The sequence below is a fragment of the Corvus cornix genome, chromosome 17 (assembly GCF_000738735.6).
Source record: "Corvus cornix cornix isolate S_Up_H32 chromosome 17, ASM73873v5, whole genome shotgun sequence".
Taxonomy (NCBI): Eukaryota; Metazoa; Chordata; class Aves; order Passeriformes; family Corvidae; genus Corvus; species Corvus cornix.
In genome coordinates, this window is record NC_046346.1 from 3,281,070 (window position 1) to 3,298,045 (window position 16,976).

Sequence of the window (16,976 nt, forward strand, 5' to 3'; positions counted from 1 at the left end):
GGGGGGAAAACCCTCCCCAGCATCCCTCTCCACTCCCTCTGCTCTGTTCTTCCTCCAATTCGTGTTTTTGGTGGGGCATTGGAGACACCTGATGAGGGTGAAACAGGGAGGGGAAGGGGAATCGCTCCCTGGCTGGCCTCTGGCCACACGCTCCCTGGGGAATCCCATCCCATCCCATCCCATCCCATCCCATCCCATCCCATCCCATCCCATCCCATCCCATCCCATCCCACCCCACAGGGTGTGGACACATTCCTGGGACCCTAATCCCCAAAAACCTGCCCAGCTCCCCACTGTCACACCGAGACTCAAGGAAAGGGTTGTGCAACAGCCAAGGTGCTTTTGGTGCTCCCAGGATCCCGGGCAGGACAGGGATGGTGCTGCCACATCCCCCACCCAGCTGGGCCCTCCCAGGCCTGCATCCAGGGGAGGGGGAGCCCTGTTCTTGCTTCACCACTAATTAACAGCTGCAATTAACCAGCCTGGCTGAGCACTCCCACTAATTGTTGCCTTGCAGTGTTGTGCAGGGCTGAAACAACAGGAGCGGCCTTGTGGGTGAGCCGAAACCCCGGAGTGGGGTCATGCTGGGATACACTGGGATATACTGGGGCAGTGCTGGGATATACTGGGATGCTGTGCTGAGAGCAGGGGTCCCAGCAAGCCCCCAGGAGCTGGGCAAGGGCAATGGGGAGTCCCTGGCAGCCTTAAAGCAAGCGCTGCAGCTGGCTCATGTCCACACGGGCACCTCTGGGGTGGGCAGCGATGCCCGGCCGCCCTCCGGGATGGCCACAAGGGCATTTCCTGTGCCACGGCCAGCGCGTTGTTCGGGGGGGATTCAGCTCAATCCCAAATCCTCAGCTCTGAAGGGGAAGGAGAAGGCTCTGTGCAGCCACGGGGTGACTCACTCACGGGGCACGGCCGGGCCGCCTCTCCCTCTGCAGAGTAACTACCGACACTACTAAGAATAGTTAGAAACCAAAAATAGAATTTTTTTCTTTTTTTTTTCTTTTTTTTGGTTTTTTTTTTTTTTTTTTTTTCTTCTTCTTCTCTTTTTCAAAAACTCCATCCTCTGAAAATAGCCCAGCTGCAATCCGAGTCCAACCACTCCCCTCGGCTCGGCCAAACCCCACTGCCCCGAGGGCCGGCACCGTCCTTATCCCCAGGGAAGCAGCGGGGACGGAGGGGGTGACGCCGTGGCTCATCCCAAACCTCATGGCACGGCGGGGGCAGGGGTTGGCAAAGCTCTCTCCGCTCCCACTTCTCTACAAGTAGCACAGGGAACCAGCGAGCAGGTCTGGAGATGCAGCAGTGACAGCGAACGGACAGGGGGTCAGGCGACGAGGAGGCCAGGACGGCGGGGTGTCCCCCGGATCAGACGGTGCCTCCGGCGCTGGGGGCAGCAGGGAGGGACGGGCTGGGGCGGAGGAAAGCGGAGGAAGGGCCCCGAGGGAGCCCGGCCGGGCGAGGGACTGACCCAGCAGAGTTCTCTCTAAGTCATTTGGTGCGGCGCTTCCAGCATTTCCATCAAGAAGGTGTCGATGGGCGTGTCGCCTATTAGCTTGAAGAAGAAGAGGTGCTCCAGGCATTTCAGGCCGATGGACCGAAGGGCTGGGAGGCGGAGCAGGAGCTTGGCAAACCTGGGGGATAAGAGAGGCGACAAGGTCAGACAGCCCCGGCTGCAGCCCTGCCTCTGTCCCCAGGGCTGGGGAGGGGTGGGAGGCAGACACAGCCTCTGCTACCAGCGAACCGTGGGGCTGCAGCCGCAGCTGTGCAGGGAAATCATTGATGATGGCCCAGCAAGAACGAGCTGGGAACCGAGCTGCAAGAGTGAAACGAGAAACGAAAGGTCAGCCCCGGACTGGGGGACACCCCGAGATGCTGGAGGGGTCCCCACGCTGCAGCCATCGAGAGGAGGCACCACGGGATCAGCCTTGGCACTGGCAGTGCTGCAAGCAGCTCCAGCAGCTCAAGTTTTGGTCAGGGAAAAGAGCAAACAGCCGGGAAGGGGCTGGAAGAGATGCTCAGTGGGGTGAGCTGGCACTTGGCTGGGCAATGCCCCTTTCCTGCAGGCTCTGTGCACCTCCTGAGCAGCTCCAGCAGCCCTCACTTGGGGTTCTGACCATCACCAGCTGAGCCCTGGGGCTGCTGGTGAGGCAGGAACCCAGCTGCCAGCCAGGGGTGAAGCCGAGGACTGTGACACAAGAGTTGGAAGGAGCACTCCAAACCACCTGGGACAGCGGGTGCTCCCTTTCCCCGGGCCCAGGGCTCTGAGGAGGGCAAACAAAACCCTTTCTCCACACCCTGCCCTGCCTGGAGTAGATGGTTTCAGGTCCTACAGGCAGGAGGACAGGCAGGAGGGCTGGGGAGAGCTGGCAGCTCTGCAGGAGCCAGCCAGGATGGAGACAAGCCATCCACAGCTGGGTGTTGGGCTCCGAGGCTGGCAAAGAGGCTGTGGAGCCAGGAGAAAGCCACCAGCTCCTGCAAGGCTGCTTTGGAGCACCCCAGGTGCCAGTGGATGTCACCTCCTTGTGTGAGTGCTGCCAGCACAGGGAAAGAGCCCTGTAACAGCCACAGCAGGGTTATTTGCTTTTCCTGCTGCAAAATCAGGGCTTGAACATCATGAAAAGGGCCAGGCAGAAGGGGACCCTGCAGAAAACACACACACAGGCAGGCACAAGCACACAGATACTCTCTACATGCACACACAATTCTCTCTCCCGATTTTTTTTTTAATTTTTTTTTTTTTTTTTCTGCTGAGCTGGCGAGAACGGCGGGAGCAGAGCCAGGAAAAACAAATCAGTCCTACCATCCCATTCAGGAAGTTTCACTTTAAACCGAACCAGATGATGGCTCCAGCCCTTGGATATGTTTAACTGTGAGATAACCAGCCTGGAGCACGCTGTGCCAGGGCTGGGAGGGGGGGAAAAGAGCCCTGATCCCTGATTCCCTGTGGCTGCTGGGTGTCACGTAGGCACCCAGCCCTCCCTGCGGAGCAGCAGGGGCTGCACGGGGGGAGCAGGGCTGGGTTTTTCCTGGGAATGCCTCTCGGTGTGGAGAAATTCCCTTCTGGTGTTTGCAAGGTGCTCCCAAGCTCCTGCTGGATGGGGACTCGGAGGAAGCCCCGCACCCAAGGGCACCTGAAAAGGTGGGAATTCCAGAAATCCCACAGCACGGAGCAGGAAAAGGCACCAGGCTCCAGCAGGGCTTTGCTCAACCACAGGGAGAACTTGTTTGCAGCCCCAGCTGGTGACCACATCGTGCCACGAGGCCAGGGGGATGCAGAGAGTTTGGGAGAAGTTCGGGGAGCTCTTGTGCAACTCCCAGCCCACGAGTTCACCCTCCCGAGCCACCTGGGGTGGTGCCACCACTGCCCTGCACCACTGAGGGACGGAGGGAGGGCAGCAGGGCCCAGCCACGGCTCTCAGGACATCCCTGAGATGTCACCGAGTCACTCAGGTCACCAGGGATGGGTGTGAGCATCACACAACAAGGTCCCCAGCCCACAGTCACTCAAAACCAGTGGGAGATTAAACTCCAGAGCCACTGGCAGAGCTTTTGGACCTAAAACACTCCCTCAAACACCACTGAGCACTGAGGCAGAGCCCTGGGGAACTGGTGTGGACTGGTGGCTCAGACTGTGCTCAGGCATGGTGGTTTGGAGGGGGCTTGGGGCATGAAGAGAGGGAGGGACTGTCCCTGTGCCACCTCTTGCCCACTCCCAGTGTGTGCCAGGGCTGCAGATCCTGCACAATGTGCTCATCCCACCAAGGGAATAACCCAGGAGAGCTGCTGGTCACGATTCCCAAGGCAGCTCTCCTTGTGCCAGGAACAGCTCTGCTGCAACACCACGGCAGCCCAAATCCAGGCTCTGGCTCTGGATTTGCTCCAGAAATGCAATTTCTTAAAGCTTTCAGGAAGAGGAGGCAGCTTGAGAGCTGGCCTGGGGTGCACACAGACCCCCTGGGAGAGGAGAGGTGACAGGCCTGCTCCTTGCCCCGTGCTCATCCCTCAATTCCCCTGCTCCCCACAAACCAAGCACACCCCACGGCACCTCCACCCTCGCTCTCCCTGCCTCAAGCCAACCAGGAACATCCCGGGAACCCCTTAACAACACATCCTTCTTCATCTGCCAGCACTCTGGGACCCAAAGCGGGGGAAAAAACAAATCCAACTTCACTTCTGAGGGCACGCTCTGCGCTCACTGCTGTGAAAGCATCCTTGTCATTTACCATCCGCACACACGAGGCTGGGAACGCAGGTGAGATGCAAATCCCAGTTGCCTGGGCTGTTTTTGCCCAACATTCATGCACCAGTAGCAGCTTCCAGTGCTTTGCCTGGTTTCTCAAGAAGCTGTCAGGAACTGAAGTGGCAGTTGCCAGCTCCAGGCTGTAACTGGGGAAATGCGCCCACTCAGCTCCGCAGCAGTCCAGGAACGCATTCCTAATTCCCCCTCCCATTCCCAGCTGGATTGGGGGAGGCAGGGAGGGGAGAAAAAGAGTATCAATTGAGGCTTTCACTTCCCAGCAGTGATGCTCCTCTGCCACCGAAAATTAACTCCATGTGAGTCCTGTTTTTGCTGCGGTTTCGCTCGCCGCGGTTTCCAAAAGGGAAATGATACCCCCTTCCCACATGGGCTCATCCCACTGCTGGGGCTGTGGGAGCTGGGCCTCCTCAGGTCTGCCCACCTGGCTGCATTTACTGGCAAGGGAATATCGAGCTCTGTGTGCTGCACAGGGGGGTGTTTTTAGGGATGCTCACAGCTGAGGTGGGTGGAAACGAGGGGTTTATCTGCAGGGAATGTCTGTGGGGACGGAGAGCCCAGAACAGAGGGATCCAAGGACACCCTGGGAGCTGCAGCACCCATTGCAGGGGGTTTGCAGGGGGTGAGGGTACAGGAGGAGGGGCACAGGGAGCTCACCTGCCGGGCTGGTCGGGGTATTTGTGTTTGCAGTAAGCCTCTAGGGACGCGTACACCTTCTCCCGCAGCGCCTCCACCTCCGCCGGGTTCGAGAGGCCCTTCGAGTCTGAAAGGTCACACAAAAGCCATCAGCCAAACACCTCCAGGCTTTCCAGGCTGGCCAGAACCCCTCTGTGTGCTCCCTGCATCCCTCCCAGCCCCACCAAAGTGGGGATGCAGGCTCTGAGCTCTGGGGATTTGGGGAGCACTCAAAGGTTTGCCCTGTGACTACAGATTTTTCCCTACCTCACATCCCAACCCCAAATGTTTTGGCTCATTCCAGTGGTGCCAGACCCTCATTTAAAGGGTTTAATTCCTCCTCCAGCCCTGGGCTTGTGGGATTTCTCCCTCCAGCACTGTGGTGGGGCTGAGTGAGAAGCCCCTGCTCTGGCACAGCCCCCGGGACACAGCGAGGATCTGTTTTTAGTAGGGTGAAAGGGACAGTGCAGAAATCGATATCCCCAAGCACATGTGCCATGGGAACCTCTCCAGATTCCCCTTCTTTGACCATATACGGCTAATCCCAAATTACAGACAATAAATTACTGCTGATTACAAGGAGGGGGGGACTAAAAAAGAAGAAAAACAAACCCAAGAAAATGTAATAAACCCTGCTGGAACAGCCTGGCCTGGCTTTGGTGGGAAAACCCAGGGAAGGAGCTGTGCTTGGGCACAAACAGTGCTCTCTGAGGGCAGGGAGGGAAGGGGTTGGTGGTGGATGTGGAGGTTTGTTCTTGGCTGCCATCTGGTTTTGCTCTGGGCTGATCCACTTTAAAATAGAGATCCCCTCCAGAGAGCTGTGCAGGTATGAGCAGGCTGCCTCCTGCTGCACAGGGATTTGCTCCCTGGAATGCTGGAGAAAAGCCCTGGCACTGACCCTTCTTCTTCCCTCGAGCAGCTGGGGCCGAGGGGGAAAGGGGAGCAGCGCGAAGCCTCCCGGAGTCTGTGAAACCACAGTCAAAACCTGAAGTTTTTGTGGATTTTATGAGCACATTTCATGTCTTTCAGCCTCTCCAGGTCTGCAAAGGGCTATTCCAGAAATGCAGGTAATAAAAGCCCTCAGATGATGAGGTTGGGAAGCAGAGACAATCATATCCATGCTCTGGTGCTGCTCTAATCTGTATTTTTCTCTTTAAAAAAGATCTAGATTCCATTTCGTTCCAATTCAGGGACAACTCCCTCAAGCACCAGAACTTTCTCTTCACAGTCACTCTGAAAGGGGGAGAGCTGACAGGACAAGGGGGAATGGCTGTAAACTGAAAGAGCAGAGCGCAGGGTTAGATGGAATTTTGGGAAGAAATTCTTCCCTGTGAGGGTAGGGAGGTCCTGCACAGGTTGCCCAGAGAAGCTGTGGATGCCTGGCAGTGTCCAAGGCCAGGCTGGATGGGGCTTGGAGCAACCTGGAATAGGGGAAGGTGTCCCTGCCCATGGCAGGAGGTTTGGAACAAGATGAACTTTAAGATCCTTTCCAAACCAAACCATCTTCCACCCCTGACTCTCTTCTTTCCTGCCCTGCCCTCGGCATCTGGGTGCCCTCTGCTACTTCCAATGGGGCTCTTTAGGGAAGAAAAGGAGCCCAAAGGACAGAACAGCAGCCAAGAGGGGCCAGGAGGGCAGAGCCAGGCACGTACCGGGGTTGAAGAGGACAATGGCTCGCAGGCAGCCCAGCTCTGTCTTGTCCATCAGCATGTCCCTCATTTTGGACACCAGTTCTGTCAGTACTCTGCAGAAGGACACAGAAAGCACAGAGTCAGCACGAAAAAAAACCCCAGGAATGAAAAGCCCCAGGTGTCAGAGCTGGAGTGAGAAGCTCCGGTCACGTTTAACGAAGTCGGGGATGGCGCTGGCTTGTACCAGCTGAGGATGTGGCCTCATTTTCCTCCTCCATCGAAAATAGCTCATTAGGAACATCAATAGTTCCTGTGAGATACAACAGGGACCATAAAAACCGCCTCCATCCATTCACTGAGAGGCTCTGGCATCTGAGAAAGCTGCCTAAAAATAAAAAATAACAATAAAAACCCACCCCAACAGGTATCTAAAAGTAATTTCCTCCGCCGGTAATTTTTATTGCTCCCTTTGCTCTTACTGCAGGTGTCGGTCTTGAAATATTTTCCACTGATTGCCCAGTTTTTCATGTTAGATCCTGCAGCAAAGTCATGATCTTGCACTTATGACCTCACAGGAACAAATGATGTCACCCAGGTCCGAAGAACAATTTCCTCACAGAGCAGAGCAGCAAAGGTGATTTGGTTTCGACTCAAGATGAGTCTCGGGGAGAGAAATCAGCATTTCAGCAGCGTCTGGAGTCACGCTGTGGGTCAAACACCCGGCAAGCCTGGCTTTAAAACACTTTCCCAAAGCCTGAGATTAAAGAGCCCCCGGGACACGCCTGTGGAACCCGCTGAGTACTGCTGGGGCCTTTCCATTGTGCAAATAAAATCGCGTCTTGGTCCAATTAAAGATGAAAAGGAGCGAAGGAGTGGCCTCCTCGTAACATTAGAAGGCATCTGGACCCCATGAAAGGGGCTTTGATTTGCACCGGGCAGCCTCCTCCCCGTTTGGGGCTGTTGGGTTTTGCAGGTTTGAGAGGAGGGATTTGACGCTGTGTTTTCAGGGACATCACGGGGTGGGACACCCTCATCCCGGGCTCCTCCAGCAGGAATGGAGGCAGCTTGAGGTGCAGACAGGGATGGGGATGTCCAGGCAAGGCGGTTTAGGATGCAATCCCATCCCTCCATCCCTCCAGCCCAGCCCACCTGTCGAAGATGGCCCCGACGCCGGCGCTGTGGGCGCTGTTCCGGTGCACGTGCAGCCCCGTGGCCAGGAGGATCCCGTCCTTCACGGCTATGGAGCGGTGGGAGAAGGAGGCAATTAGGAGCTCGTTCCAGCCTGGGGAGGAGAAAACGACCGAGGCTGCAGGTTAGAGCCATGGGATCCTCAGGAAGTTTGGGAATCGGCGACGTCACCGGAGGAGGAATCCGCCTCTGCTGAGGGAACGTGGCTGGATATGGGGAAGGAGGGGGGAGCCAGCTTTTCCTTGGCTGTCAGGGAAGGGAAAAACCATCTAGAACCCGATGCACTAAAAATAAAGCTAATAAGGGGAGCAGTTTCCTCTGTAAACCGCGCAGACACCGAGCAAACAGCTCTGCCTGAACACCCCGGGGGTGTGGAGCCCCGAGCTCCCCTCTGCCCTCAGCCGCTGCCTCCCAGCACTTCCAGCCCTATCAGCACGGGCTATCAGTTCACCAGGCCCCTCCTCAGGCCACGGAAGTTCCTTCACCATCCCTGAGCCCTGAGAAAGGGCCCGTGGAATCTCTGGCTTTGTGGGTTTGTTGCTTCTGCCATGAAAATACTGGGAGAGGTTGGGTCTGCTCTCTGCACAGTCCCACGTCCGTGACTGCTTCCACAGCTGCTTGGAAAACAGATTTTAGTCTTGTTAGCTGGACTGCTTTGGGATGTAGGAGAGACATCCTCTGAGCCCAGACCTACAGGGAAGGGAAGGGAGAGGCGACCTCCACGTCCTCCAGCTCCCCTTCCCAATCCAGCACCTTTTCAATTCCTAAATCCATCAAGGATTCCTGAAACAAAGCCCCAACGAGAGGAAACGCTGCCAAGTTTGAAGGGTGGAAATTCGGGTCACTTTCAACCAGGAGCAGCATCTTCAGTCAGATAAGAAGGGTCTTCTGCAACACCCCTGTCCTGAACATGTTCTGGAGTTCTGCTCCAGAAACCTCAGGATATTTGGCTTTGGGGGCTTTTTCCCAGGCTGGAAAAGCAACACAACAATATCCTTCACCTCTCCTGCCACAGGAACACGTCTTGTCCCGCTGCCTGCAGCAAACACAAGGCCCATGTGTGCTGTATTTACCTCCCGCTGCAGCCGTGGGCTGTGCCATTAGAAATGTTGACAAGGAATAAAGTTCACTCTTTCCTAAGTGGCCACAGGATGTTTCCACCCCAGCCACGGGAACATTTCTTTGGCTATTTACTGGGTGAGGCCTGGCACTTTCACAGGGATTGCAACACCATGAAACCCAAGGAGGATGGAGGAGAAGACGTGGGACTGCAGCAGGAGCCTGCAGAAACCCTGCTCCCAGCAGGAAGAGGAATTCCCAGAGCCAGATCCATGGGAAGCTGTCACACACAGCAGCTCCACCAACAGAAGCCCGAGCTGGCTCTCAACACCCACTCCAAGCTGGGCTCATTCCAGCGAAGGAGCGCTGGATCCATCAGCATCCTTCACCTGGATTATTCCCATGCAGAGCTGGGATGCTTCAGCTGAAATGGGGAAGATTTTCCTACCTTGGCTTTCACCAGAACTTCCCCAAAGAGCCTCCAAGACAGAGGCAAGCAGGGAAAATTCAGTATAACCACAGGCAGCAAATGGGAATTAAGAGACCAAACAAGCCTGCCCCGAGAGTTCTGCATTTCAGCCCAAGCTCTGGGGTGGCAGAGCAGAATTCTGTGACTCCTGTGACTCCTTTCTCACCACACAGGGTGGCTCTGGCTCCTCTGGGATAGGGAAGGCACTCTGGCAGCACAGTGGCCCTCGTGTCAATCCACCTCCCTGCCAACTTTCCCCAGCAGCCCTACAAAAGCAGCTGCAGGGATGTAACGCTCAGCATCCTCTGCCAAGCTGAGAAAACACCAGGTTATTCCTGTCTCAGCTTGGAAACAAGAAAACCCGTGGAAACAGGCTTAAAAAGTCAGGTTTCCTTCCCTTCCGAACAGCTCAGAGAGGGAATATTTTTAAATGATTCAGGATTTGAGGAAAGCTGCGGCCAGCCCAGCCAGCACTGCTCCTCCAGAGCTGTGTGCTCCACTTGTTTTGCCTCCCAGGATGCCCGACTGAGGCTCTTAGCTGGATTTTAGTACTTCAATATTTCATGGGCAGCTGTTCTCAGCAGGCCACTCAATAATACATAGAGCCACTGGTTAGAGGACTTGGGGAAGGTTATCTGAGGCTCTGGCAGAGATGCTTGGAGCAGGGAGCTCCAGGGAGCTGCTCCAGGTGGCTCAGCAGTCTCAGGGTTGGAGCCACCGCGAAATTTGGGGTCTGCAGCCCCTCTCCTGCTGTCCATGGAGTGAGTCACAAGCAGGGAACACAGGTCAGGAAATCTCCAGGTCCAGTTTTAATCAGCTGCCTGCTAAATAGAGAGAGGAAAACCTGGAACTGCCGTGGTGGGTTTGGGTTCCACTTCCCGAAAGGAAAAGGCTTTGTCTGAATCCAGCTCTTTGCAGGAAGCCCTCAAAGATCCCTACAGAGAGGCTTCCCCTGCTCATCCACTCTCATAAGAGGCTCTAGAAATCCTCTTCAAATCCACACTTTGCATGCTCCAAAGGGCCCAGAGCCAGCTCTGGCAAAATCCACGGAAAAGGCAGAGGAGCCTCTTCACCAAAGCGCTGCAGGAAGGGCGCAGGACCTGGACAAAAGCGAATTTTGGGGAAACAAAAGGAACTTTACCAAGCACTTCAAAGTGCCTGGCTTACAAAGAGCTTCATGCCTCAAACACATCCTCCCCGAGCTCTGCTCTGATTTCTTGCCCTCCACGATCTTTGTACAGCAGCAGGAGCTTGAATTCACTCAACAGGGGAAGACCCTTCCCGCAGCCAAGGGCTTTCACCTCCCAAACCCTGCTCCTGCAGCCCCCCTGCAGCACAAGGAAATTTAAAATAAGCCCTGAGAGTTCTATTTTCATCTTGGTGGGTGGGAGAAGAAGTGAGATGTGTTTTTCTCCCCTTTCTGCTTTCAATTATGATCAAACATTTCAGTTTGATGAAATTTCACAGGGGCCTGAGCCCACTTGGTCTTTCACACCTCAGTTTGGGAGGAAGGCAGAGTTTAATTCCTTGGGTTTAAGTCACCCAGCACCCATCTCTGAGTTCCTCATGGATCAGAAACGAAGCCGGGCCATTTTTCAGCTGATTTGCCACATTCTGGATCCCATTCAGCAACACATCCCATGGGGCTTTTAAAATCCTATTTAAAAACGGAATGATCAGAGTCTGCTACTCAGAATCAAACATTTTCAAGCTGCCAGGACCTAAATCTGAGGGTACAACCCATCCCAGGGACTTGCAGATGGGGACAGATGCCACTCACCTGCTCTGAGCAAGATGACCTGGTCATCCAGGGGCAGCTCGGAGAAGTGGGGGATCCTCTTGGCCCACTCCACCAGGGTGAAGAGCTGTTTGTCTGCTGCCTGGCAGATGTTCGTCACCGGGTCATTGGGCTGCCAAAAAAAAGATGGAAAAGCTTGGAAAAGGCAAAGCAAGGGAAAGAGAGGCTGGAGGAGCAGCCTGCCTGCCACCCCCGAGGTGGATGTTACCAGTCACAGGCAGAGGAAGTGATTTGGCTGCTCCACCACGAGGGTTGTAATAGTTTTTAGCAAGCCCCAAAATGGGAACTGGGAGTTCTGAGACTCCAAATCCATCACCCTGACTGATGAATCCAAGCAGCTCCGGCCCGGGGAAGGGCAGACTCCAGCATCTCCCAGCTCGATAAACCAGCACCAGAGGGGGCATTACAGGGAAAAAAAAAAAAAGAGAAAACCCCTTTCCTTTGAAATATTATCCAGTAACAAAAACCATCTGCTCTCAAGGAGGACAGTCAGCCTAAACACACCAAATCCCTGTTTAAAGGACCTGCTCACAGCTCAAGTGGATTTGTGATTAGGAACTGGAAGAGCCAGTCTAAGCCTGGTCCAAGTGTGTTTGTAGGGTTTACCTCCCTGAACAGGGATGTAGGGGCCCTTCCCATCTCCTGCTGTAATCCCTGCTGATATCCAGCAGCTTGGATTGTACAATCAGCTTCTTTCCATGTCCTTAAAAGAGCAGTTTCCAAACTGGAGCAGGAGTGTTTACTTCACCCCTGGCTGGCAGGAGGAAGGGGGTTGAATTCAGAGGAAGAGCAGACACGAATGTCAGTGTAACCAGTGGCAAAGCCCCCTCCCAGGCTGGGCACACCAGGACCACGCTGCCAAGTCACCCTCGTGCCCCTCAGAGCTGTGCCCCACACCCCCGCCCAGTCCCCTGGCAGCAAACCCAAGGCTCTGTGCCTCAGTGGCCAACATCTCCCATTCTCCAGGCTTAAAATAACCGGGTGCAAGCTCAGGGCACCTGCCTCAGAAGTATTTCCACCTGTCGCGTGCAGAGATGGATGGGCATGGGCTGGCACCGGGCACCGCCACAGGGATGTGCCCCCCTTGCCCAGCCCCTCTCCAGCAGCTCCCCCAGGGGTGCAAGGGCAGGGCAGTCTCACTCCCAGGGAGCTGGGGCTCTTCCCTGAGGAAGGAGATGTGAGCAGGGACTGGGCTTTTCTCCTGGGAGAAGAAGAACAGATGGGATTTCCCCCGGACAACAGGAAAGCCCCAAACCGTGTGTGAGGAGGAGCTTTGCAGGGTTCAGCGTTTCACTGGAAGCACAGGGAATGCTGGCCCTCAGAGGCAGGAAGGGGGAGAAGGGACACCAGAGGCCCTGAACATCCCCATCCTCGAGTTATCCCAGTCTGCTCGGCCAGGTGGAGAATCCTGCCATCCCAGCGAGGTGGGATAGGGATGGAGCCCTCCAGGCCCCACCACGACTTATGGGAGACCCCCTGCTCCAGCAGAACCCAACCCTTGCAGCAACAAGAGCCTGCAGAGCCCCAAAAAAGGCATAATTTAGGTAAATTAGATGTTTTTGGCAAAGCTTTCATCAGGGGTGGCTCCTGGGAAGGTTGTCAGCACGTGCTGGGCTCCAGGCGCCCCAGCCCTGGCTGTCCCTGCGTGGGCAGCACAAGCTGTACCCAACCTCTGGTGCTCCAAAGCCTCAGTGAGGGGCCCAGCAGAAGCTAATCCTTGCAGCAACAAGAGCCTGCAGAGCCTCACAAAAGGCATAATTTAGGTAAATTAGATGTTTTTGGCAATGCTTTCCTCAGGGCTGGCTCCTGGGAAGGTTGTCACCACGTGCTGGGCTCCAGGTGCCCCAGCCCTGGCTGTCCCTGCGTGGGCAGCACAAGCTGTACCCAACCTCTGGTTCTCCAAAGCCTCAGCTTCAGTTCCACCTCAGATGGCAATTCCTGGAACCACCACGGCTCTTCCTGGCAGAACTTGATCACCAGAGCGTGAGAAGCAGCTGGAAGTGTCCAGAGGGCCCTGCCTGGCTGCGGGAGGGGGGTGGCAGGGCTGGAAACCCTCCCTGTGCAAGGAAAGCAAATCCCCTCCTGCAGTAAATAGCAAGGGCACGGTGCCGGGGTGTGACAGAGCCAAAGGGCACCCGATCCCCCTGGAAAAGGGGAGCTTGAAAGTATCTTTCAGAAAATGGTGACTTGAAACCAGACGTTCAAAGGCCAATTAAGAGCTACTGGGGAGGACAGCTCTCAGTTACAGGCGCTGCCTTTCAGGGGCCAGGAGCCCATCCCAGGTGGTGCTTACAGGGCAGGAGCCTGAATTCCCAAGGTATGGGGCAGAGGCAAAGCCACCCCACTGCCCAGGGACAGGGACATGGCACAAGGTGACAGCCACAGACACGAGAGAGTGGAGTGACAGGACAAGGGGGAATGGATTTGAGCTAAAAGACAGTGGGGTTAGATCAGGTACTAGGGAGAAATTTTTCCTGTGAGGGTGGGGAGGCCCTGGCACAGGGTGCCCAGAGAAGCTGTGGCTGCTCCTGGATCCCTGGAAGTGTCCAAGGCCAGGTTGGATGGGGCTTGGAGCAACCTGGGACAGTGGAAAGTGCCCATGGAAGAGAGTTGGAATTCAATAATCTTTGGAGATCCCTTCCAAGCCAAACCATTCTGTGAGTCTCTGAATGTATGACTCTATTTCTCCACCCAGGCTGGGCCTGGAATGCCACCCCTTGGATCTTCTGAGCAACCTGGGCTAGTGGAAGGTGCCCCTGCCTGTGGAAGTAGATGGTTTTAAGGTCCCTCCCAACCCAACCCATTCTATGTGGGAGACAAGGGTGTTTATTCCTGAATCACCCTGTCACCTCCACCCCAGCCTGCCAAGGCCAGCTGGAAATGTCCCTGCAGGTCACCAGCAGTGCTCAGTGCAGCTGGACTGAGGTGCAGAGGCACAAATCAAAGCACACAGCACACGAGGCCAACAGCAAACAGCTCCTGTTATCCCTCCGTGTTTATCAGGGCCTCAATTTGCTGCCTTTCCATCACCTGGGCTCTGAGGGAGGGCCGGGAGGGCCGCAGCTCCTCCATCTCCCCTCTCCTCATCCGGTGGCCTCGTCACTGGGAGCTGCTGATCTCATCCATCTGCTAAACCTGCTACAAATGTCACCTCATTGTCGGCAGAAACCGCTTGACAATAACAGGGCATTCCAACAAGCCTCCTGCTTCTATTTAGATGCAACACACATCCTTGTTCACAGTAATGCGTGTTGAATTATGCAGGAACCGGCTTTCAATTTGCTACAAGAGGCTGAGGAGACACGGTGCCAGACGAAGCCATTTATTTCAGCTCGCTCTCTGGGGTTTGTTTTCAAGTCAGCACAACGCTGGCTCCAGCTCCCCTGAAGGATTTTTAATCCTGAGAGCAGGCAGAGCCTCTCTGAGCCCCTCACTAACTCCTCCAGAAAAGCCCTTTCCAGCCTCAGGGTGATGGGATCCTCCTCTCAAATGCAGGTGAGCATCTGTACCTGTTTCTGTACCTGATTCTGGAGAGTTTCACTGAGGGATTGGCTCTGCCCATACCAGGAAGCCTTGAATGTCCCAGACCCACCTAAGGAATCCTAGGAAAAGCTGGTAAAGGCCAAAAAGAGCATCCGAAACCACCACTTAGACTCGTCCTGACCCCCAGATCACTCACAAAACGTTGTTGGAAGTGACCCTAAAGATGATCTATTTCCAACCCCCTGACATGGGAAGGCACTTCTGACTCAAACCCTCCAAGGCTCATATAAAGAGAGAGATAAAGCATTGTTGTAACAGGAAATAAATACTGCAGAGCCCTCTCACTTGCTCGGAGCAGCTGCATTTCATCAGCTCAGCCTCACAGCTGCCCAGCAGGAATTGCACAGGGATATTTCAGTGGATGAGCCTGCTCTCCTGGCACAGCCAGCCCAAACCTGCCAGAGCTCAACCTCAGTGCCCCTCAAAGGACTGTGTGGCCACCAGGAGATGCTCCCCACTCCAGCCTCAGCTGCTGTTTTTCTGAGGAATTCCTCTATTCCCACTGATTTCACGGGAAAAGGGGCTATTGAGGAGTGGGGACTGCACCCTAAATACTGCCTGAACTGCACCCTAAATACTGCCTAGGCTGCAGAGGGCCTGTCCTAGAAATGGAATTGCAGAGGATGGTTTGGCTGTCACATTAACTGCTTTGCAGGGAGATTGTTCCCTGTTGGTAAGGGAATCTCATAGCGAAGGGCCTGAAACACTTTCCCTCACTCTCCATAGAATCCCAGACTGGTTTGGGTTGGAAGGGACCTCAAGACCACCTCAGTCCAACGCCCTGCCACGGGCAGGGACACCTTCCACCAGCCCAGGTTGCTCCAAGCCCCGTCCCATTTCCCTGTCATGCCTCTCTTGTGCACACACCATCCTGGCACAGCCCAGATGCTCCAAGCAGGCCCAGTTGTAACACAAGTTTCTAAGTGGGAAAAGAACTTGAAAGCCAACTTCTTGGCAAATTTCTCCAGGTCTTCTCTCCTCAGAGGCAAGCAGCTGCATAATTCTCCATCTGAGAAGTCACACCCTCACTGCACAGCTCTTATCCCTCTGCACTTCAGCCACACAGGTCTGTCTATTGCCTCAGCTGGACTCCGAGCTCTTAAGAGCATGGAGTGTCTTCCTTCCCTTCAGCACCCAGGGCTGTTAATTACAATAAAATCTTCTCTGTGAGCCCTTTTCATTATTCCTTACAGCATCCCCTCCTTTCCTGTGGCTGTGGGACAGAAGACACCAAGCACTGGTGGGCTGCTGGCTCTACTTTCCTGGTGCTGAGCTGACACACGGAGCCAACAGCAGAGCCAGGAATTGCATTTCTGAGCTGGTTTCAATCACACAGAACAACCCCTCTCTGCCCCAGCTGTCCTCATGGTCTCTCCTGATGTCCCACAGCCACCCCTTCTGTCCCAAACGCAGGGCTGGGGATGGGACAGAGCTGCCTCACCGAGCTGGGTGTCAGGCCCATGTTTGCCTCGATGTACGTCTCTGTCTTTGGCTCCACAGCGAGTTCAGCTTCCAGGATCTTTTCCACAGGCATGTCCTCGTTGGCGCTGCTTGTGGACTCCACCTCGTTCTCGTTGCGGTCCTTCCCCCGCTGCCTCTCCTCCTGCACGGCTGCGAGTGACACAGAAGGGACAGTGTCAGTGTCAGTGCCACCCCCAGGCTCCACAGGTGGCCACAAAACCCCAAGGCATCCTGCAGGATCAGCCTGCTCAGGTGTCTGCTGTGGTCAGACTGGGATATCCCAGGGAATGGGAGGTCTGGGGAAGGCACCGAGCAGCCCCAGCCTGGGAGATGGGCTCTGTGTGTGCTCCCTCAGGAGCAGGGAGAGGGATGATCCTGCCTGGACAGGGCCTCTGCTGGGAAGGGCCCTTCTCTGCAGAGGCACAGATCCTGGAAACAAAAAGGTTACAGACAAATGATGAAAGGAAGCAACACTTTGGGTCACTGCGGGCGAGGGAAAGCGACGGGTGAAGTGAAAGAATCAGGGAATCGCAAAGAAAGAGAAACAGCTCAGTTTAAAGCAGAAATCCAGAGTTCAGCCACCTTTGAGGCTGGCAGGGCTGAATTTCCCTGGAGGCCATGTCGTGCCCCTCTCCAGCTCCCTGGCCCAGCTCCCGTGGGACAGCAGCTCCATGCAAACCTCCATCCTGCCTCGGGCTCGGGGCAAGCCCCAAACAGACAGGAGAGACCTGTCCCAAATCCTGTGGGGTGGGGATGATCTCGCCAGCAGCCTGTCACATGCTGCTGAGTTATGTGTGAGCAGCTCAGAGATGAAAAACACTTATTAGATGCTAATAACATTACTATTATTATTATTATTATTATTATTATTAACCTCCCTTGGAAACCTGC

General features: G+C 55.2%; 1 protein-coding gene across 2 annotated transcripts in view; it reads right to left on the bottom strand.

Moving 5' to 3' along the window:
* Positions 1 to 216: 216 nt before the first annotated feature.
* RXRA (retinoid X receptor alpha) overlaps positions 217 to 16,976 on the bottom strand; it is a 97,034-nt gene continuing 80,274 nt past the window's right edge. For both annotated transcript variants that reach the window (XM_039561474.1, XM_039561473.1), the window contains exons 5-10: positions 16,066 to 16,235; positions 11,064 to 11,193; positions 7,717 to 7,849; positions 6,589 to 6,680; positions 4,919 to 5,024; positions 217 to 1,637 (exon numbers count right to left, since the gene is read on the bottom strand). In XM_039561474.1, coding sequence (XP_039417408.1) covers positions 1,490 to 1,637; positions 4,919 to 5,024; positions 6,589 to 6,680; positions 7,717 to 7,849; positions 11,064 to 11,193; positions 16,066 to 16,235 — 779 coding nt within the window. In that variant the 3' untranslated portion in view covers positions 217 to 1,489. The remainder of the gene's footprint in view (positions 1,638 to 4,918; positions 5,025 to 6,588; positions 6,681 to 7,716; positions 7,850 to 11,063; positions 11,194 to 16,065; positions 16,236 to 16,976) is intronic.